Here is a 24723-nt window from a genome sequence, read left to right on the forward strand (position 1 = left end):
GTGTGAAAAAATTACGAGTGTTGGTCCTCGGTCTCTTCCCCTGCCCTCCCCGTTTCGTGCTCCCCTCAGAAAGGAAAAGCTGGCGGCAGACTGTGGAAGGATTTGGGTCTGCAGCTAGAGAGAAGGGGATTAGGGCCAGAGCGCTGCAAGTTAAATTGTGCTGCATATAAAAAATGGGCGGATTGGTCTCCAGATTCAGAGGCTGGTACCACCTTCCTTTCTAAAATAAAATCTCTCTGGCATGAAGTCACCGCCTATTTCACATCCGGTTTGCCCTGGGACGTATTACTACTGTCTTGGTAAAGAGAAATCTTTTGTTGTATAGCTGCAGATTGGATATTGGGAAGCAAATTTGGGTGTGAAATCCTCAGCAAAGGAGCACGCAGAGTCCATGATGGCTCAGACCGAGTGAGTGAGAGGCAGGGCGAGGCGCCCCTCGCTCGCTGCGCCCGGACTCGCGGACTCGTGCTGGCTCCAGGCTCTCCACGATCTTCTCTCGCAGACTTTTCCCGGGTCTGGAGCGATCCTGTGGTCACAGGGGCCCGAGGTAAGTGCGGCTTCAGACCGCAAGGCACGGAGCTTTCTGAGGGTGGCTTTTCCGAGCCGGAGAGACTGGCATGCTACATAGAAAGAGGAGAAAGAGGGAACAGGACAAGAGCCTGATCCCATAGCAGGTAGAGACAACGAATGTTTTTCTTTCAGGCTGAGAACCGCAGCGATATAGGAGCATTATTTTTCTACTTTGTCTCTCTTCGTTTCTTTCCCTTTTTAAAACAGATTTGAATTTATTCCACGGGGTGGGTGGTGACCTGTTGTTGTTCTTTTCTTTCTTTCTTTTTTTTTCCAAAGAGGGAGCTGGTATGCGGTGGGGAGGGGCGTTGGTGGGCACAGTGTAAAGTTAAAGAGCACTGGGTCAGAAAACCTGTCACTGTTTCATCCCGGGGAAGGCATGCTCTCATTCTGGATGCAGAAATGCCTCTGCTCTCCTTCTCAGTGGCTGCTGCTGAAATGCCCTCTGGTGTAGGGGTCTCTCCTATTCTGAACACCAAAAACTCCACTCATCATCTGATCCTGGTGGCATGGGATACGGGATTTTGGAGTGTTTGGCGGGGGGCAGGTTGAAGGTGGAAAGGGATAAGGAGGAGGCTTAGCGTTTCTTTTAAACTATTATGTTTGTATTTGCAAGAAACTTTCTCACTCAACAACTTAAGTGCCATGATAGGCTTGTTTTTCTCTTTTTAAAATGTCAGAAAAGGACTAAAAGCTACGGTACCTGGCCTTGGGGTTGTGTTTGATTTTGTTTCATTTTCCCTTTCAGGAATTATCTTTTTAAAATAAAAACCAACAAATATTAATACAATAAGATAAATTGCTTTTCCTTCATATAGCAGATGTCAAAGATTTAAAAAAGGGTGAATTATAATCGTGCAATTTAGATGCTGTATTTTAACATAATATTATTTATCTAATATTTCCTGTCATGTGCAACTCATCTGTGTCAGAGCCAGACACTAAATTAAGTAAAGACTATGAAGCTCACAGTTCTTATCTCTAGATCATTTCACTCTAAACACATTATGTTTCATTGCTTACATGCCTGTTTGTAATGGTTTTTACTGATATAAATGATCCCAGAGAGTGTGGAAAGCATTTGTGTAAGTGTATTTAAAAGCACACCGCATTAAACTACAGAGTGTTTAATTAAAAATATGCTTTAAAAGACTTGCTATAGATTTAGGAAACTGCTAACAAATACCTTGAACGTATCTCATATTATGACTTGAATAAATTATAGCACATTAAATAAAGTGCTACCATATCTGCTCTTTAACCGGGTAGTACACAGGTTTTTAAAACTTGACTCTACAAATAGATTATAATTTTTAAAAATTCTCTAAGCTTTCCGTACTCCATTTCTCAAGCATCTCACTACCAAGTCTAATTTCAACAATCAGATGGTGATTGATTATACTTTACCTAAGAGGGGAAAAAAAAAAAAAAAGAGTCCCTTATTTATGCAAAGCAAAGCACTCAGCTTCCATCTGTTTGAGATGAAACATTTCCTAGCAGCAACCTGGCAGAATTTGAGAGGGCTTAAAAGATATGTTGTGGGCATGTTTGTGTGCATTGATGTGTGGTATGTATGTGTGAAAGAGATCAGCACATGGCTTGACTATAAAGTGTTCTTTAGCCTGACAGAAGCATTAGTGAACATATTTAACAAGGCAATCACAGGCAAAAAACGTAAGCACGACTTTGACATTCAACAGTGTGTTTCCTATGTTTTTTTAAAAAAAGATAAGTACAGTTGCTTCTGAAATCAAGCCACATTCAGAATGCTAAGATGAATTCAGTCATCAGAGCATATTAACCTATCCTACTCCAGCCCCGAAACATGCCCTCTCTGTGACAGACACCAGCTTAAAAATTTCGATGCACAGTTTAGGTGCGGGAACTCAAACCAGAAAGGTCAAATTTTTCAGATGATAAAAAAATAAGAAGAAAGTAATGCAGACCATATTGGAAATATAACACCTAGAGAGAGGAAAAAAACACGGGTTTTATGTTGAGCAATATTGTCACCTTGTATTCTTTTACAGTAGAAATTAAGATACTGATATATTTCTGAATGGAGTTATAGATGGGAAAGTGGAGAGCGGACGGTCCAGGTTTCCATTGCTTCCAATGAGGTGTCATATCCCAGTGAGGTCATTTCCTGACTCCAAAGCGTTCATCTGAACTGCCTCAGTCAGCCCTAGTGGTTATAACCTGATGTTTCTTATACGAGGCATTGATCTCTACTTGTTCTACTTTTCAGCTGCACAAGCCCACGATGAAGAAGCAAAGCCTGGGTCTCCCTGACTCTGTCTGGGCCTGGGCCCTCCTTCTGAGCACACTGACTGGAAGAAGGTGGGGACACTTTTATTTTCAATCTGCATGAGAATTTCTGTAACTTTTCATTTATTCTTTCAGGGGGAAGAAAATTGCCCGTGGATGAATTCATGACTAAGGGAATTTTAAAAACTTAACTCCTATAAAAATCCCAGCTAAGAATAAAGAGCAGTAGGAAAAAATAATCATCTTATTTGTATGTTAGTTAGAATACACTTAACACGCCTTTAGTGAGGAATGTATTAATTCAACATTTACGTCTTAAATTGAACTTTTTTTCACTGTGGAGTTGTCACTGAATAAAACCTGCAGTTTCCCAATTCATGGAAAAGTTACCCCAGTTAATGTCTGGATACTATGTGAGCTGATTTTTCAACAAGAAAATTTTTAGCCAGTTGCAAAGTCATAGAAAAACTTGTGACTATATGAAAGTGAAGTTTAAATTAGTATTTGTAATTTGAAAGTCATAAGTCCGTATTAAAAGCATGTACATATTACATTTTGAAAACATTATTTATGTAACCAGTAGAGGTAAAATATAACAAAAGTATATTTAAGAAGATTAGATAAAACTGAACATCTTAATTTAAGCATTATTATGGAGACAAGTTATGAGAAAAATTTAATAATATGCTTAACCATATTCAAAATATTTGCTAATGACCCGATCAAGCATATAAGATACTATAGTAGCAATGATATAAATGACCAAATATTTCAGATTCTTCTTTATCTGCTTTTATATTTCTTGAGTACTCTACTCCTGTGGCCCATAAGAGAGTCTTGGACATATAAAAATCTAAGGTTCTTCAAAATGTAATGGAAAGTGAACCCTGTGAGTAAGGCAGAGAGATAGAAAAGTTTGGGGAAATATGAATTTAGGGGGATTTTTAAAATGAAGAAGCTGTTTTTATTTTGTGTCCCTGTGTGTGGTAAATAATAACTGCCAGATGAACAGGAAATATGTTATTGCCTTATGCTCTTAATCTGAGGAGTTAGATGTTCTTCACTGCTTTTGAAAAATTATCTGAAGTGTTACTACTATAATGACCTGTAGATGGAGGTAGTGCACAGTGTTTTATTATACAGAGGTTCACATGGAATAAAAATCAGGTACTGTAACTGACATTTCTCTTCCAATTATATATTTAGTTTAAGAAACATTACACTGGCATGAGTGTTTAATGGCAAATAAGTACCTTTTATCCCAAGGCTATTCTCTGACAATTACAATTGGACCCAGTAAATTAGAAGTAAAGATAAAGAATACCTGATTATAAAATCACATTTTAAAAAGAATTACTATTCCAACTTGGACAGCAGAACTGGTTTTCTGGGAGTAGGGGGATATATATCTTTTGGCATTTGTATTCCAATGGAAAAAAAATGATGAAAACAATACTTATAGGATAAAACTACGGGGGAAAGCATTTCCTGAATTTGAATACACTGTGAAAAACAAAGGGAATACAGGTAGAAGTAACAGAAAATTCTGTATTCTAAGAATCCTCTTAAGAACCTGGTTGTGCTCTGTCATGCCACCCATCCCATCTCCCTCCCCCTTACTTCATTGCTCTCTTCTGCAAACTACTTCATCTGGCCCTGCTCACAACTTAAGGTGTGCTAACGTTTCTGTCTTTATCAAGATGACCTTCCAACATCCTTGAAAGATGCAGGCATGGCAGTTGGTTTGATGACAGAGTTTTTGTAAATAATTGCACTCAGAAAACTATTTTTTGCATTACTGCTGTCATTTACTAATGAGACATTCTGGAAGACACAGAGCTCACTGGAAATCTGATTTCCAAAACTAGTAAAATGTTTAATTTTGCCAAAGGAGAGTAAACCCTCAATCTGCACGATATTGATGCTGACCTTAGGCGAATGAAAAATTGTTTAATAGAGGTATATTTCATATATTGAATATCATTAATAGCTTTGTTATAATAACTTTATCAAATTAAAATTTACCAGAAAGTAAAGGTCATTACATTTTGCTGATATAAAATTAATTACCTAAATAATAGCATTTGATTTTAAAATGATACTTTGGTTATATATCTTGCACCTATAAAATAAGTGAATTCTGGTTTCATATGTTACTATTTTTCTTAGATTGATCAATAATATAAACACACAAGAGTGGAGCCAAAGCATATTAAATAGAAAGTATGAAAGTGATATTTTTGTAGCAGTTTCTTAGTTTATACTCTAATTCACATTCTTTTACTCAAGGTCAGAGCTATCACTGAAATATAACAGTGAGTGTGATCCATCCTAAAATAGAAGTCTCTTCTCTCACAGGATTTTGAGGTGTCATCCTAATCATTACATAAAATATGATTCAAGGAGCACAGATAATAATGTGATTGATGTAAGAAATACACAATATTTGAACTGCAGTCACTATATGGTTGAAACTCAAAGATTAATAATTGAAAAGAATAATAACTACAATAACTACACCTGCAACTATAAATATTTAGGTAGAAATGATTGCTCCGGTATAGAAGAACAGAAGTAAAGCTTTAGACTACAATTTGAAGAAAACTGGGTTCCAGTTCAAGCTCTGCTCGCAAGCAGCTGCGCTGTCTTAACGCTGGTCCTGCACGACAGTTTAGTAAACCATAAGTTAAGGATGCTGGACCATATCTTTTTTCAAGGGATTTTTTACTTCTAAGACAAGAAATGTCATAAATTTAATTAATTAGAGGTTTGAATAAACAAATTTAAAAAATTATCAAAATAGGTTCATAAATCTTAAGATGAAATGAAATGGCTCACTCACGTAAAAATATAATTATACTAAGAAACAAGTTTTATCTATTTTTCTCATCTTAATATCCTGAATATCAAAAAAGCGAAACACACATATATATGAATTTGAAGTAGATAAAGAAAGGGATGTTAGGAGGTAAAATCTTAGACTTATGCTATATGTTAAATTAAATGAAAATCAAACTATTAATTATTTTGGTAGTTCATCAATATATATATTTTTATTTTGGGAGTGGAGGGAGAAGTCTCCCAGACTTTTTTTCTAGCATGCATTAACATTCTAGCTCGCCCGGAAAAGATTCATTAGAGCATTGTCTACACGCTGAGAATTATGAATGTGAAGAGACGGTTCCTCGTAATTTTCCTTCCCTAGTTGGAAATATTAGAATAAAGAACTTATCACCCACAACAAGTATGAGAAAATAGTAGGAATTAAGATATGACGTATTTCTTTACTTTATCAGAAGGAGTTTTCAAATTAAGATTCAATATTAGGAAGGGAGAAGCATCCGGGGAAGGCTTTATTTGGGAAAAGGCTTTAATGGAAACATATCATTTAGGCATGCCCTCCCTTTATGCTTTTTTCAGTTACGGACAGCCCTCACTGCAAGATGAACTTAAGGACAACACCACTGTCTTCACCAGGATTTTGGACCGGCTCCTGGACGGCTATGACAACCGCCTGAGACCAGGACTGGGAGGTGGGTCACATTGCTGTTTTTTATTTTAGAGAACAATATTAAACCCTTACTCTTCAAGCTTGGCTTACTGTCTAAGTGGTAAAGTAACAGAATTGGCAGCATGTAGTTAAATGACTAATCCTATTTTTTGATAGACGATCAATATTAATTGAATTTACATGGTAGCTCCATGTACACAGCCTTATGCAGTAAAAGGCAAATACAAAATTATAATACCTTGAAAGATACGCTACTTTTACCTGACAGGGGAAAACATGGGGATGATAATCTTTCTTCCAGCCTAAAGGGTGCATCTACTGAATTCAAGTAGAATATCTCTGAATCTATTGCTCTAAATGTTCATTTTAGAATATTACTTATTGATCTACTATTTTGCATTGGATTACTATCACCTCTGAGATGAAAGGTGTATAAGATACATAGTAGCATTTCTTTATAAAGCATGCATTCAAACTTAAACTCATTTTCTGAAGTAAAAATGTATTTTTCTTCATATTGTTATGCTTAATTGGTTATACTAATAAATTTTCATTAAGCCAATTATAATTAATTGCTTATACTAATAAATATTTGCTTAGGAAGAAAATAGCACTTAATAATTCAATATTTATCATAATCAAAGTAAATAGTGCTAGACATTACACTTGAATAACCCTTGAATAAGATGATCAACCCATCTTATTTAGTTAAACAAAGACCAATGAAGCCAAAACAAAATATTGATCTCAGAGTAAAACAAATGAAGCAAGGAAATAAATCAACATTCAAAGTCACACAGGAAACAAAAGTTAGAATCCAGGATTCCCAACTATAACTGATGCCGCACCTTCTCCAAAGAATTTGTAGAAACTACTGCATAATATTTAAATTACAATTAAATGGCAATATTAAGAAAGTCATCTCTTCTTTAGACAGCAAAAATATGCAAACAATAAGCTTAAGAATTCAAAATTTGATTTTAAAACTGAATGGTAGCATGGATTTAGAGTTATGTTTAAAAATACTTTGGGTAGTGTCATCACCTGGATGTGGATCATGGGTCTGTTTTGAAGCTGTCAAATGCCATTAGTGTCTCAGAGATTGAAGGGAAACTGCTTTGTCACAGACACAAGTCAAATGTATGTCTAAGGTCTTACCCAGGTGTCTTTTCTTACCAATTTCAAACATTCATTCTAGCACACACTATACAAATTCCTTGGGGTTTTATATTCCACCTAGCGTTCCTTTACTACATTCTTAAAAAAAAATCTTCAGGAACAAAATGTATGGGTCACAAAATGGTGTGCATAATGGTATATACGATGCACTAATATAGTATCTGTGTGTATCTAAGCATCTGAACTGGTTCCAGGAAAACTGTTCCTGATTCATAAAATCTGAAATAAATTAGAAAGACTGAGGATGGGGATGGGGGGTACCCAAAGAAATGGACAGTCAGGACAGTGATATAACTTTCTGAAAGCAAGACTTGCTAACATGCTGATGGGCAAACACCTGAGTTCTGACTCTCCTTCCGGCTCTGTGATAGCAATCCTTACAAAATCAGAATTTTATAACACATCTAGAAAACTTTGTCTGTATCCTAGTTCAATAAATCCCATTTAATACTTTTGCATGTGAATATGGGTATTCTTTCTAAGCTCTGTGCAACATTTTTAGTTTGTTAAAGAATTTTACATTCACACACTCACACCCTTCTATTAGCACAGATAACTATATTTTATAATGCAGCATTACTATTTTGGTAGAATTTACTTTTAGTATCTATTTAATCTCCAAAAATAACACACCAAAAAAAACATGTATTTAAAGAACAGAAACAGATAGCTGACCACATATAGTCAAGATATATTCTCTTTAATTGAAGTGGATAAAATACGCTATAGCAACAGCGAATTCAAGAACTTGGGAATATTGAAAGAAATGAAGGGCCTCTAATCTTTGCTAAAAAAACTTTTTTGATATTTATGATTCCTATAAACAGTGATTTTTAAGGATATAATAAACATTAAAAAATTAAAAAGCTCAAATATTTTCCTCTCTTTCTATTTTATGTATAGTCATGTATTGTATTGCAATTCAAGCTGATGGATATGAGATTTTGGAAAATACTTCAATAATGACTAACTTAAATTATGCAATTTTTGGAGTGCATTTTTTAGCCTTAAGGAATGTAATGGCATATGCTTATTACATGTATCTTCAGAGTCATCAAAAATTTTAAGTACATTTTACGAATGTCTGTCTTTTGAAAACTACCCTTTAAAATATTAAATATAGGTTGTAGATTTTTTAAAAACACAATCAGTTGAAGAATTAGAGAAAAATGTTAACGCCACTATTTCTGGATGCTATAAACTGAAATGATCTAATATATATTTCTCTATAGAATTATTTAATTTCATTTCTTCACCATAGATTTCTGGTTGGTTAAGTATGACATGCATTCCGGTAGATCGCCACTTAAAGCATGGACTTAAAAAAAAAATTATCCATTTGCTTTCAGATGGATATGCTACACAGAGGAAATACTTGAAAGCCTGTCATCAGCTTATAAAGGTGTAAAAGTTTCCTCTTAGTGGATTTATAATCATAGCTAGGATAATCTAGTCTTGAAAGAAAAAAGGGCCCACTATATTTAATATGGCAAAAGTCTGATTTTATAAAAATAACAACACTGTGCAGAAGGCAGAGATATTTTGTTCTGAATGCCCTCGGAAAATATAAATATGTGGTAAAATGAGACTTGAGACTAAGGTAAAAACTCTTGTATGTGCAAATTCATCATGACCTGTTTTTTAGAATCCCACACTGCATTGGGGGTTTAACATCACTCTTCGGAGATATACACCCAGAGTCCAATAACTAAGGAACAAAATATGTAACTTAGTGTATCCAGATGTAGAAATCAATTTGCAGATATTATAACAGTATTTAAAAAGGCTACCTTTTCAGGGCCAAGAGCAATGCTGAGAAAATGGAAATAAATGTGTAACATATAAAAGAGATATCCTGGAAGGGATGTTTTGTTTGAGATAGAAGAGATAAAAAGGAACAGAATGTGTGTAACTCTAATAATTTAATATACGCTACTCAGGAATGCAAAGAGAAAAATAAGTTAATTTTGTTCATATCTTACATACAAAGTCAATGGAGAAACCTTTAAATGAACTGAAGTGAAATAATTACTAGCCAGAAAATACAAGTAAAAATTGTCAGTAATTGTGGGATTTGTTCTCCTTTAAAATCTCTCTCTTTGAGGGGAAGGTGTGGAGGTCTTCTTCTTTCCTGCAACAGGGGGCTGAAGGATGTTTTTGAAAGGAGCTTGCCTAAAGCATGGTCAGTGTAGGAGAAGACAACGGCTGGAGAAAGGGAGGAGGTAAAAGCCAGAGGGAAGGTCCAGCCCAGGAAGAAAGGGTTAGAGAAGAAAGGAGAGCAGAAGAGGGTATGGAAAGGAGGGAACAGAGAGAATGAGAGGCTTAGAGAAGGTGGAGAAGGGCCACATGAGGAAATGGTGAAGGAGAAGGATCCCTGATGAATCAGGGTTCCTCTTTTCATTTTAAATCAGGACCAGACTAAACGTATCTGAGATTCGTTTTCCCAAGTTTCTCCTACTGACTGTGACTGTAATAAACTCAAGAAACGTGAATTTTCTCCAACTTCCTAAACCATGAAATAATGCTCCCCGGGAACGGCACCTGTCAGGCTGTGGCCCAGCCACCATCACCGTGGCCTCCCTTGAACTCCAGGAGGGGAGCAAAAACAACCCATAAACACAGATCCAAGGTTTAATTCAGAAGGAAGATCCTGGGTTTTTAATGAAAGGAACATTCTCCCAGTGACACATTTGCCTTCCCTTTCCCCCCTCCATTTATATAAGGCTACATTTTATTGATGATATGACAAAATTCCAGGGTGAGCCAGGTTAATGACACACAGTTTAGTGTTTGGGACATGTCGCCAGGCTAAGGGATTATCTTCCTCTTACCCACAGTTCATTCTCACACATGTAGTTTGCAAAAGACCTTTCTTCTATAAGCAATTTTATTTCACTCCCTGGCAAACAGATTAGGGCAAAACCCATTTTTAATGGACCTTAATCAGGAGAGTGCCAAAGAAGGGAGATCTTGGTTGAGTCACATTTTAAAGGAATCACAGAATTTTCACACTCTCCCTCCTTGCTAATGGTTTTCCTAAAACTACTGTTATAATTTCTAAATTCTGCCTTAAGTTTATCACAATAAATAATGTATAGGATGCTGGATACCTCTCAAAAGTTATTATAAAACCATATAGATAAAGAAGGCAAAGGAAAGAGATGGATGTGTGCCATCAGGTGACAAATCCAGACGCGTGAGAGAAGTAGACATAAGGGAAGAGGTAGGGAGGAATATAGGTCTTATTCAAAACCAAGCAGCACGACACAGAAGAATGGATTGCTTTTATCCCTCCGTAATAGCTATTTGGTTAATATGCTGCTCTTTTTCCTGTAAGTGTTACAGATTTGGGGTTTTGTTTTCTTTACATTTTACTTAATTGGAGGTGTCAGTTAGATAAGTATTTGAAACTGGAGTGTAACCGGAGTTTTCTCTCTAGGTATTTTAGCACTAACATGTTATGTAACAAACAATCTCCGCCTCAAAGTAGACTTTCTCCTTATTTTCCTAATTTTGGATTTTTTTATGCCTGTATAAGACCTTTCAGACTTCCTTTAGCTCAGTTCTTACAAGAGATCTCAGCTTTAAGGTTTAAATGTCTCCAACTAAGATGACCAGGCAGAATATGCGTGCAGCTGGCCAGGTGCTATTGGCTCCCTGGGGAATTAGCTGAGGATCCTGGCTTATGTATCTTTACGTCAAAATATGTGAAGGTGGGACACTGCACCCTCTGGGGAAAAACTGGATTGATTTTTGTGAAATTGTATGTAACTTTGTGAAGTTCAGATTGCCAGGGGACAGAAAAAGCAGTATAGTTTAATACTTTTTTTTTAATTCAACTTTGTTCTATCTCAGAATATAAGATACCTGATATTCATGTAATCTTTTATTATTTTTTGTATCCTGTGTGATGCTGAGATTAGAGGCAACCTTTTTATTCACATTCAACTAAAGTTAAAAGACACATTTTGTACTTATATTAAAAAGCTGGAATTTCAAAACTTTAGAAGAAAAGATACTTCTGTCACAATGCAATAGTTTTTGATAACAATAAAAAGATTCTAAAATACTGAAAATATAAAAATGAAATTTTAAAAAGTTAGATTTATTCAATATTTGTTGTTATCGTTGTAGTATTTACTTTACCAGATCACGGCTTTAGTGTTATCTTTTGAAATTCTACTCTGGAACCCTTTTTGAATTTGCTGTAGTTTTATCTGGTGCTTTTTTAATGCAAGGTGTGTAGCAGATGCTCAGAGTTTAGCATAACGCAATCTATTTCCACAGAAAGAGTCTACCTAGCCATTCTATAATTCAGCTGAATTTCAGCATAAAAGTGGTTACCAGAAACCCAAGAGGAATTGTTAAAATGAACAGAGCACCTCTTAACCTTTGCTGGCTAACATTGCCAGGCAGTGCATGAAGTCAGCTCGCCTAAGGAATCCTACCAAATACCCAAAGGAATGTTCTAGCATGTGTAGAAACTTTCTACTATCCTCTTTCCCTGGTGTGTATAAATCATCTACCAGTTCAGGGCCACACTTTCCTAAGATAAAATGGAGCCACTGAGACTACGCTCACCTTAAAAAGGCCAGATGATTAGCAAACGGCTATAGCCGATTTTTGTCTATGCAGTTACTCTCGACCTTTCATATAGTTGCCATTCCCCATCTTTTTGCTAGAAACAATGCTGAATATTTAAAAAATGTTTTCTGTAGATGATTCTTTTTTCAGATAAAATCTGAATTCTATATTTGAAAAATAATGTTGGAGTGTTTTTGAGGTGAGAATCTCATTATTAATAGTCACGGACACTGCCACTTTGGAACACTTAAGAGAGGACAAAGCCCTAAGTGGATGCCACCTGCCCTGAAGATTGTTCTGTTATATTATTATTCTCACATAACTAAAATGGGAACAAGAAGTATCTTACCTCGAAGCGACTGCAGGTCATACATACTGACCAAGTCTGACACAGACTGAGGAAACCCATTCCTCCAACAGCAGTCATACTCTTCTCTAAAGGTTAGCCCTCTCTAAAAAGAGAAACTGCCCATAGTGTAAGGAGGGCAGGAGGAAATTGCTCAGTGGAACTGAGATAAATGTTTGCTATAATAAAATTTACTTTTTTTCCTGGGAGTTGCTGCTATCATCTGAGTTCTTGAAATGCAAAAACCATGAAGCATCAGGAACTATTTAGACACCTTGAAATGTGAGTCTCTACCCTCTCCACACCTATAGTAGCTAAACACATACAAAATTAAGTAGTACTGCATATCAAGTAGGGAAAGGTGTCAACTGTTGTACAGAATTAAGGGGTGGAAACAAAGGATGGAGGAAATGTTCTTAGAGAAGGATTGGCAGGGAGCTGAAACACTGCCCCAATCCAGGAGCATACACTGATATTTCCATAGGTAGACCAAGGTATTTTCAATTTGCAAAGAGATCCATTTCAAACTGAAATTTAAAGCTGTACTATGTATTATGATGGCTAATGTTAGTCCATTCAGTCTCGATAAAGTGAATGCCTCTGTGAAGTAACAGACTACTCAGTAGCTTCAAGCAGGAAGTAAACCTCCCTCATAAGTTACAAGTCCATGGAACTAGGCATAGTGAATATTACTCTGAGTTCCCCAGTAGACAGTATTTCCAGGGAAAATATAGCCAACGCCATATTAAATTAGGTGCTGTGATAGGCGTTTCTAATAAAACACCACCTATAATTCTTCATTGTTGATTCTCTCTCCACACCCCCTCCCTTTTTTAAACGCTCTTCAATCCCTTATTCACATAGTCTTAGCTACCTTCTTAAACTGCAAGCGACATAGTTTCACTTCATTACCCAAAGGTTTGTTGTTGTTGTTGTTGCTTTGCATTAGAATGAAGGTCACCTGCTTAGTGAAATGCACAAAGACTTAGCTGTGGCCCTACTTGCCACTAGAGTGTCACCTTTTGTACCATGATCATCAGCAACACCAGACTCCAAACATTAAAGTTCCTGTTTCTCAAACATAACACACTTACCCTGAATCTTGTTCTTTCTTCTCCTTAAAACATTTTTCCCTGGATCTGCCGATTCCTGAAGTTTCTCATCTTTAAGGTTATCAGTAAAAAAAGTCATCTCTTCAAAAGACGTTCTTTCAGAGAATTCCAATCTGAAATTTCTTAGTATAATTTGCACGTGTTTGTACATAACAGTATATCTACCATCTATTTATCTAATCTGTGTTTTTAATCTACCTAAAATATATATTTTCCCACAAACCATGAGATATGCTCAGAAGAACAAGAACCTTTCCACTTTTGTCCACCAATGTACGTATTACTGTTACCTAGAACAGTGCCAGTGCCCAACAAATGCATCCCAAAGTGAGTGTTCTTGCATCACAATGTTATCTGCCTCTCCCTCCAATGCAATGCCGACAACTGTGCAAGGATTCTTTCTTCCTGAAAAAGCAGGGAAATAGGCTCAGAGAGATTAAAGGATTCTACCTAAAATCATGCAGCTTGTTCTCCAAGAAAATCACAGTTAATATCTGAGGGTTCTGACTCCTAATCCAATGTGCTTACCTTACTATACTCTACTGCTTTTCTCATTTCTGCCTCAAGCACTAATCATCTTTTTGAATTATCACTGCAAAACATCTGTTATTTCAATACTTATCAGCAGGTTATCAACACTGTAAGAAATCCCCAGTAAGAACAGGCCTACTGCTATCTGGCAGTTACAGAGTACATAATATAATGTGTATATATGTGTATGTGTATGTGTCTGTATGTATAAAACATATCTTTGAAGGGTGTGATTGTTCAGACTGATTTTAATTCTTTTATTTATCATCAAAAACTTCATTTACACTGATGAACTATTTGAAGATATTCCCCGATCTCTGCAAGAAGTCATTCATCATCATTATAATCCCATTTTACATAACTATCCAATGTTTATCTCTTGAAAACTTGAACACGTTTATACATTTAAAGACTCTGTTGATTTTTTTTACATTGGGCAGTGTAAAGAGAATATTTTATTGAAAAACATTTGCTGATTAATCTGTTCTTTCAACATGTCTTCCAACCAAATTATTTTAAATGATTTTCATTTTCAGACAATTTCCTAGTTACCTAAGGGGTTCATTCAAGTTTAACTTTGGCTAGGTGCATAGTCATTCCAGCTTAACTTCATTAGAAATTCCTGATTCATGTGTATGCTCTTAAATAGAGTATTCTGAAGCGTAAAAATATCTTGTGTTTTCCTCATGGAATCCATAGAAAGAATCTGAGCGCTTCCTAGGTATTTTCAATAACATGTTAGAGTCTAGTGCTAAGTCAATAAAGTCTGGCATTAGAGTGGTTGCTTGATATTCTAATGTCCTAGTGTTCCTTAAATAATAAATAATTTACATAAATATATTCCATCTGAGGGGAGATGAAGAAATAACTAAAGTCTCCCAGAATTTGGGGGAAAAATGTTTTTCAACCATTCTCCTAGATCTCAGTCAAAGAACATACATACATACAAGCACCTCTTCCAAGCACCTGGACCTGAAGAGGTCTTGATTTCACACCACCATTCCTTTACCAAAAATAGTAAACCACTGTTTACTACTTGGCTGAAGTTCATTCACAACAATCCTCCGGCTATCTTAAAACTTTGCTTCATGTGCCGCTCAGGGAATTCCTGGTGAACTACAGTGAAGGACACAGTTTTGATTGCTGAACACTAGACTCAACTGAGTGAGAGTGTGGTTTGAGGATAATCATTAAGTATGTATTTGAATCGGAAAAATAATGGAATATATCAAGATATTAAAAGTAGATTTATGTGGATGGTGGTATTCTATGGAATGTTAACTTTTTCATATTTTTTCTGAAATTTCCAAACCTAATACTACAAAGGTATATTTTTATCTTATTTTTACTTTTTAATAAACAACATAATGTATTATACTGACCTCATGTTCACCCCGAAGCTTTTATAATTTTTTAGAGTAGCATTACCAAAGCAGTTTGCGAAAACACTTGGGTAAACAAAGTTGACCACATTTATTTAAAATGAGATTTCTTAAGACATTTGCAAGCTAACGTGTAAGACTAATCTTCCAGAGGCTGACCTAATAAGCCGAGTTTTTCAGTATTAGAAACCTTCGGTTCCACGGGACACCCACTAACAGCTGATGACAAATCAAAGAATCCTGAGTGTGCGGCGTGGGAAATACATCAGAGTGGAAAGTGCAGAAAGTGGTTGTTATCCTTCTGTAATTATCTTATCCCCGGTTCTAGCACAGGTCTCACGGTACTGTGCGGGCTTCTTCCTCTTCTGATGCCATCGCCTCCTCCATTTTGGAGCTGAACAGTCACTACAATCTCCACAGGCAACCTTCAGTTTGGGGACTTGGGATTTTGTTACCTTAAGCTTTAGGGTTTGTGAATATGCTTAGAGGAGAAGGAGAAGAAACAGCAAAAATCATAATCTCTTTAAGGAAACTGGTGTGATTACAGTGCATGGTGGGCAGCTTATCTGGGCGAGTCGTGAGGGGAGGGCTCCTGGTCAGGTCCCTGCCTTGGAATATTACCATGGGGAGTTCGGGGAAATCTCAGAGGGAGATGGCTAGGAGAAAATAATACGGAACACTGGAAGATGATGACCTAGTATGGTAAATACACTTAGGGGCAAGGAGAGACAAAAGAATAAAGAAAGAAACTTTGAAAATGTGGTCACAGCCATTGATGTGATGTGCTTTCCATTCATGCCTAATCGCTACATGACACAGTAACAATTATGTCTGGGAAAAAAAAATGTGTGTACATTTAACCATTTTATGTTCTATTGGAGTGGCACAGTAATCTTTACAAACAGTCTTTTTGGTCTTGATAATTTGTTGCTTACGTAGCATAGTGATCTACTAGAAATCTAGAAACAACAGACGGAAATAGCACATATATTTGGCAAGTGGGTATCTCACTTGCTCAGAACACTTTATCATGCTAGATAAAACAGACTGGTTTCACGTAAAACATCTGGTAAGCCAATTTTTGTAAAGCCAGCTACCTCGGGGAAATACCTTAAAGTGCAGACATTTTACTCTCCCTGCACTCAAAAAACGTGAGTCCAGGAGAGCTGTCCCACACTGCTAAACACTTCCAAGTGCAGACAGGGATTCACAGACTTCCCAAATAAGCATGCATTTAATGGTAGATCCCTGCTACAAATACTAAAATTAAGAGTGAATATAATTTCATTCTGTAGATGTCACTCAGGTTTTTAAGATGTTCACCATTGAGTCTTACAGTTTATAATCTGCAAGGACTGAAAGTCAGCCTTGGAGACAAATGACTGCTGGTAGGGGTAAGCACGGAAACCCATGTAAGAGGCAAATGGTTAGTACAGCTAAGACGCATTGCTGACAGCTGTTCGTTTCTCTAAAGCTACAGAGTTGCTGCAGAATGTTACAACTGAGGTTGGAAACGAGGTCTAAACATACACCTTTATTTTCTGTCTCAAACTATATCCTTAATTTTGAAGTTTTTAAAGGGTAAACCCCAGTTATTCTTATGTCAAGGGGTTCTTTAAGCATTCCGGAGTCAATGAAATTATTTGCAAAAGCAAACAAAAACAAACAAAAAAAATATTGTATTGGTTACTGAAGGGCCTATCTCCACCTCCAAATTATTTTATATTTTGTAGTATACATTATATGTACTATTTAACATGACCTCCTTGAGAAAAATTTATTCTGAGAGCAGGAACTGTTTACAAGTGAATTGCTGAGGGATAAAACTGATATTCAAAAGACCTTATTATTGCATATATTGGATCACCACTTTAATGCCCTATGCCAGAGATACAATGTCCTGATAAATGAAATATACTGGGATGTTATTTCTGAGCTAACGCTGAAAATCACAAAGTCATCTTTTTCATTCTCACCTCTCAACAAACTGTTTCCTTTTATGAAAGAAACATTTTTCTATTTTTTTTAGGGGGGGGTGAGTGGCTATAGTTCCTTGAAAATGTCTGCATTGAGTTGTCAGCAAACTATAATAAACATGTTTTATTGGTTGATATAGATGCCTCAGAGACCAATAAAATAAAATCATATTGAACTTGAAGTGGAATCTACTAAATGAACTTTTTTCTGCCATAATATGTTCTTCTTATCCTCAAAATTGAAGATACTTACATGGTTTGTCAATTTTACACAGAGTAATTTGGGGTAATTCAGTTATGATTTAGTGATGGAAAGCAATTATTTATGAAACATACCCTTGAGTCCAAAAAGAGTTAATAAAGCTTGCTACTGTACAGTGTATACTTCCCAAGAGCAGCCTAAATACTCAGAGGATATGGCGAGCTGTGTAAGAATACTGACGCTTAAACCATGCCCACTTGCTAACACATTCTTACTACAATGTGAAATGGCTTTGGTATCAGTTAGGAAAGTGTGTCTGTTCTTGAAGAATTCATTAAGCAGTAGCTGACTTCTTCATGAAGTTTCTGCTTCCCAAAGTAGCATATTTAGTCTCTGTTCTCCACTGAAAAATGTTAACTGTGAAATTTCATGTGTAAGCAGTAAATTATCAGGACTACACAGTGGACCAATTTTAGAAATAGCTAATCAAAGCTAATAAATTTCCCATTTGGGTGTAAGGATGTGGTGGTGCGATCTAATAAGGGCTGCTGATAGACAGTCACTGTCCCAATTTCCTGCTTCATCAGAGCGTGTAACTGAAGTGAAGACTGACATCTTCGTCACCAGTTTCGGACCCGTTTCAGACCATGATATGGTAAGTGACACTGCATTTTTGGTTTTCTTGGAATATTTTCTAAATTTACTTTTGAAGGAAAAATATAAGCTAAGTGTTTAGGAAACAACTTGGAACAGCTTGCCTAAATCTTTGCGTCTCTCTGTGCGCATGACATGTAATACACTTCCTGGGCCGAGACTATTTATGGTTATCAATCACTGCAGTTTTCTTTCTTCCATTCCTGGTATGATTGCTTTGCCTTGGCTTATGCTCTGGAAACCAAATAGTGTGAGTTATCTACCATCTGACATGTTGATTCAAGGGTGCTGGGTTTCTGCACAGCCATCATTAGTATAGAATAGCCATAAACATTGTAATTTCTGAATTATTTTTGACTAAAAAGTGGAAATGAGCATAAAATATGAAGAAATACTTGACCAGACTCAGACAGAGAAACAATTGAAATATACTGGTGGGAAATATTCAGCTTCATTGCAAAAGGCATTCAGTAAATTATAACCAAGAATGTGAATAAAATTAATACATACCTGTTCTTTCTTTTCCCAACCCAAATAATTAACACGAACTTCTCTTCTATCTGATGGGAACTTGTGCATCAGTAGAGCTCTGCAGGTACTATATGTATCCAAAGTTGTAACAGCCAAGCTCCTATATAAGCAAAAAAATCACAAAGAAGACACTTCATTATTAATATTTCAAAGTTATTTTAATTGAATATTATTTTTTAAATGTCATTTTGTTGACACAACTTAACGTAAAAGTCGTCTTCATAGTCACTCAGATGATTCAGAATAAAAATTATAGAAAATATCAACTAAGACCAGCATTTCCCAAAGTGTGAAATTTACAGAGCATGGTAAAAGCTCTGACAAGTCCTGAGGTAAGAAAACGTGTTTCACACATAATCTAGTGTTTTCCAATTGTATTTGTCCAAAATCCTTTTTCTTCATGCAATATTTGTTGACATTCTGTAGAACTAACACTTGATGAGTCAAACATTGGGAAATGCTAGCTCATGATAATTAGATACTTTCGATCTTAAAACAGGTTATTAAATGTACGAACTATGCAAATTAGGGTCAGTGGAGCACATGGGGGAGAGCAGAGCGGTGGGTAACAATACAGATTTCTGAACTAGAATGTCTGGGTTTATGATCCCAGCTCCTCCATCGATAAGGGTGTTTCCTTGGGTAAGATACTTAATATCTTTCTGCCTCAGTTTCTTCATGTGTAAGATCAGAGTAATAATAATATCCCATGGGGTGATCGTAAGTATTAAATGAACTAATACATGAAAAGCAATTAAAAATTCTTGGCATATAATAAGCACTCAACAAATGTCAGCCATTACTACTCTAGAATAGATAGAAATATATTAAAAATTAGCCACAACTGTGTATTTATTCCTCTGGCAACACATTTTGTCACTGCGGTCAGTGGGTAAACCACTTTACTGAAACAGGTGTGATAAAAGTATTTGCTGCTATGATGACTGCTCTCTTAGGACCTATTGTGAATCTCCCATGTGCCAACTCAGCCTTCCCACAACACTATTCTCTCATGCTACTTTTCTAATTAGGAACATTTTATAGACCCTAGTAAAGTTTAAAGTCAAATTTAAACTCCTCTGCCTGTATGCCATACAATTCATAAATGATTTTACCATTTGCCTCCACTTGTTCCCGCTATTGGCCATTTACTTTAATCATTTGTGTGAGGCAAATACCAGACAGGGGTTAGGAGGACTGGCTCTAGGGTTCAGGCTGGCTGAATGCAATTCTCCCACTATCGGCAGCACGACTTGGGCAAATCACTTAAGCTTGTGATGGGTATATTATTATAATTACCTGTCCTTACAAGATTATTAGGAATTTTAAATGGGATATGTAACTAAAGTGTCTGTTGATAGCGCTCAATGAATAATAGGCAATTATTTGTGCTTCTAAAGTCCTCATGTGCCCTTCATGGACGTTGCCTCTGTCCACCACCCATTTAAATCCTGTATTTCCACAAAGGCCCAAATCAAGACCCAAATACTTGATGAAAACTTTTAAAAAAAATTAATTCACTATCAAATTAACTTTTCCCTTCCAGCACTGTAATCACATTTATTGATTGTAAAATACAATTTACCTTTTGGCCTCACGTATAGCACTGTTTTATAAAGTTATTTTTCTCATATAAATGTCTTATTTTCCTAAAGTATTAAAGACACCCTTGTTTCCCATCCCTCACAGTATCAGTGCACGCTGGCCTATAGTAAGTGTTGAATTACTACTTATTGATGGTAGGTTTAAGAGTCTATATTATGTTTAAAAAATAAGGTCTTAGGGCTCACCAAATAACATTCTTTTTCCAACCTGAGTTCTGAACCTTTTGAGAAGACAATAGAGTAAGGGATATGGAATACAACAATATCACCATTATTACTAAAAATGATGATATTGTAGAAGGCGGCTTATATCTGTAGACAAGTGGGTTTTCAGGGTAAACATCAGTATCAAGCAGATTAACCCACCCTGTCAACAAACAGTGCTGACCTCTGTCTGCTAGGTCTAGACTGTCCATGTAGAGCTTATAGAATGGAGAAACAGAAAAATCTGTGAATCTTATGAACGGCCAGCATATACAATAGAAAAGACAAGAAAAAGAGACTGAGATAGGCAAGATTGATTTCTCCTTCCAAGTTTACCCATAAAATTAAGTTACTCCTCTCTTTACCACTCCCCCAGTAGAAGAGGGAAAGGAGAGCATTCAGATGTTTCACCCCAGTGAAGCTCTCTTCCAATCAATGGGAACATCAGGAAAGGAGATGAAGCACTGTAGACACCACATACTGACAATTTTATTATTATTATTATTATTATTATTATTATTATTAATGGCTACTCTGTCTGGAACCTAGCATGATGACTCACAAAGAGTAGGTACCCAATAGGAGTTTTAAAGTGACAGTGGCCAAGTAAAGCCCTAGGCAATCCAAAACTTTTCTCTTGAAGAATGTTTGGTATGCCTTTGAATTATTGCTTCAGATTAGCAGTGATTTAAGGAACCAATGATATCTTCTTTTTTTTTTTTTTGTCATAGACTAAGAGGTACACACTAGGATTTCTGATATATCACTCATTCTATGATTGTCATGAATTACTTTCCATACATGGCCTCTGGTCAAATGTCAGACAGGAAGAAGGGGCAGAATGTCTACACCACTGATACTCCCTATTGCCTAAAACTTCTGAACCAGACAATATTTGAGTTGTTCTGTAATCAAACATGCCTTAGGTCTGCAACTGATTTGCTAAGGGGCTAGTGGAAATCATGCCTGACCACTTTGAGAAGATTAATCATGTAAACCGCATTATAGTAGAATTATGCATCAGATAGAGCAGTATGACTTAGAAGCTATTAAAATTAGAAGGCAGAACAACAAAGCTATTTTTTAAGACAGGAAAAGCTTTGTAGTTTTTAAAATGGGAACTAACAAAGTATCTAATTAATAATAATAACCATTCAACATCGTTGAATGTTTACAATATGGTAGGCACCATGCTGAGGGTTTTACAGACCATATTTCATCTAATCCTCATGCCAAATACTTTAGCTAAGTATTCCTATTATCCACATTTTCTAGAAGAGGAAAGTGACCCAGCCATGTAGCAACTTGAACTCAGGCTGTCTGTCCCTGGAGACTCCACAGCTCCCTAAGCATCTGACTTCAACTGGAATAGAAAACAAAAGTAGGACAACTCCTTAACTTTGTTTTAAAAACCATTAATTAGCAATCAAACAGCACATTCCCAGGGCACTAGGTTCTGACGGAAATATCCAGGCAGCACAATCATGGAGCCCTGCTTTCCACGGTGCTTAAAATGTAGGAAGTCAACGCACACACAGGTGGTAATAAGCGGTGCAAGCGCAGGCACCTCAAGACAAGATCTGTTTCAGACTCTTCACCATAGCTTCCCATTTGTTCAGACCATCTTCTGTGGGGCCCTGCCTTTTGCCTCTGTCTTTGCTTTCCTTGGCTATGATTACCTTCTCTATTTTCTCACGTTACCTGTCCTACCACCATTCCAAAGAAATAGCACTTTTTCAGTTCTAGCTACATAAAAATCCATTATAAATGTGTTTGTAAAAAAAAAAAGAAAATAGATAAAATAGGAGACATATAATAACTCCTAACATTTACTGAGAGCTTCCTATGTTCCAGACATCCTGGCAAGCTATTTACTTACATTAACTCACTTCTCAAAATAGGCAGGTGAAATAAGTGCTGCCATCATCCTCCTATCGATTAGGAAACCGAGGTTTAGAGAAAGCAAGAAAATGACCTCCGGCCATTCAGCCGGCACAGACAACACAGCGGGTTTAGAATTTATATCCATAACCATTACGCTGTGGCTCTGCCCTCTCCTCCCTCTCGCTCCAATTTCCAGAAGAAGGGGCTCTGCTCCGTTTTGGTCTAATGAACTGTTACCGTGGGGGGACTGTCATGTTCTCAAAGCAGCTGCTGGGAGCCAACTGCTGCCACCATGGCAATACAGCAGGGGCAGTTGTCAGAACATGGGAGACCAAATATTTATGCTCTTGAGTAGTCAGGAGCTGATCATTATCAACTCCTTTTATTTCAGTTTTCATTTCACTTCTAAGAGAGAGGAAAATGGAAATGAAAACTTACCCCGTTAGTTTTGCTCCCTATGGGTATGTGTGCACAAGTGTTTGTGTGACCAGTACAGTATTTGAAAAGAGTATCTTAAATTAATTTGGGGACTTCATTGTCTACTATTAGCACAGATTAGTAAAACTGGTGGTAGATATGATTGTTCATGTAAATATCAGCATTTTTTCAAGTTCTGACATATTTTAAAATCACTGACTTTGGTGTCTGTCTTGTCAAAGATTTGATAATAACTGTATTTTAAGTTTATTCTGCATTAACATTTTCAAAAATATCCTTGGAGCAAGCAAACAAATGAATACAATTGTTAGCTTCATGGGAACTTTGTCACTTTAGACATCCTTGGAACTCTGATTTACAAAGGGCCATTCCCTCTACTGTCGACCAGGCTAAAGTAACTGTTGGAGAAAGAATAGAGCTCATGTGGCTGATTCCTGAGTAATGGAAATATTGTCATATCCCTATCTCATCAACTTGCCTGCTGTCCAGAGAAGAGCACATGGGCAGCCCAGAGTAAATCCATCCACCCAGCTTCCCTGGCAGGCGCTGCTACTCTGGGTCACTTCCTGGTGGTGTGCAAGGGCTCCCCCCACCCCACATTTCTCTCCTCATGGAAAATACCATTTTATGCCCATGCTACTCCTCCATGAGTTTTTCTCATAGCATCCTCTGCCCATCCCACTCCTCCGTGAGTTTTTCCTACAGCATCCAAATTAAAGTTTCTTCCTCTGCTAAATTTAACAGATGCTTAAAACAAATGTTTCTTGGTGAGTAAATTCATCTCTCATGTAGCCCAGTGTCTTCCATCTGATACTTTAGATACAAAAAAAAAAATCTAACCAAGAGACAAGGTAACTTCCCTTGCCTACAAAGATAGGCTGGCATCACGTTACACTTCTTTGTTTCAATCAGAATTTCACACTATTCTGGTCCGTTACACACTATCCAGTAACAACTGTTAGTTACTTGGTGAGTAAGCGCTCAGCAATGCCAAAAGCAGGCCAGAAGGATGCGCCTTCATTCAGCCTTTACCCGTCTTGTATACGTCTGAGAAAGAAACCGGTAGTTATATCCGTGCACAAAACACCTAAACAGACATTTTCTGCATGTCCAAAAGTTGGTATGTATCATATTCTTTTATAAAAATAGCTTTCTGATGCATCCAGGGTTAGGGGGTTAAGAAAATGTAGTGTGATGTTTTCAAGTTAGTCTTCCTTCTTGGCATGGAGTATGTGAAGATTAATGGAGAATGCAGTAATCTTTACTTCAAACTGCTGAGTTCCAAATTTAGTGTCAGTGTAGCAAATCCTGCAAGGAAGATGGATTAAATCACCCTTTTCAATTTTAGGATCTGGTAGGTCACATTGCTTGGTTTCAGATTAGAAGATGTTTGTCTCTGGGTATTGCCATAAAGAATGCTGTGTCTGTTCAAATAAAGAGTGTCTGGTTGTGAATGATGGTGAGCTTCACACATTCTTCATGTGTCCTATACACACATACACTCACAAACACACTCACACACACCTACATATTCTACATTCTTTGTTTGTTTGGCTTTTTTGAAAAGATCCAAATTACCAGTGAAACAGATCCCTTATTTTCATACTCATCCTCACTGTGTAGAACTGTAAGTCTACATGCATTATCTATGATTTAAGAAATGTTTAATTTATCTAAAAAGGAAATGGGATTGTCACACCCACTTTGGAGCTATGGATGATTTGGGATTGGGTGTGAGGTTTTCAGA

The 24723-nt window shown here is 36.7% G+C and overlaps 1 protein-coding gene across 1 annotated transcript in view; it reads left to right on the forward strand.

Moving 5' to 3' along the window:
* Positions 1-269: 269 nt before the first annotated feature.
* GABRA1 (gamma-aminobutyric acid type A receptor subunit alpha1) overlaps positions 270-24723 on the forward strand; it is a 51011-nt gene continuing 26557 nt past the window's right edge. Inside the window, exons 1-4 of the mRNA XM_090288540.1 lie at positions 270-547; positions 2819-2910; positions 6259-6371; positions 18249-18316. Coding sequence (XP_090144666.1) covers positions 2834-2910; positions 6259-6371; positions 18249-18316 — 258 coding nt within the window. The 5' untranslated portion in view covers positions 270-547; positions 2819-2833. The remainder of the gene's footprint in view (positions 548-2818; positions 2911-6258; positions 6372-18248; positions 18317-24723) is intronic.

The sequence above is a fragment of the Furipterus horrens genome, unplaced genomic scaffold, assembly GCF_987537825.1.
Source record: "Furipterus horrens unplaced genomic scaffold, mFurHor1.1.pri manual_scaffold_10, whole genome shotgun sequence".
NCBI classification, from domain to species: domain Eukaryota; kingdom Metazoa; phylum Chordata; class Mammalia; order Chiroptera; family Furipteridae; genus Furipterus; species Furipterus horrens.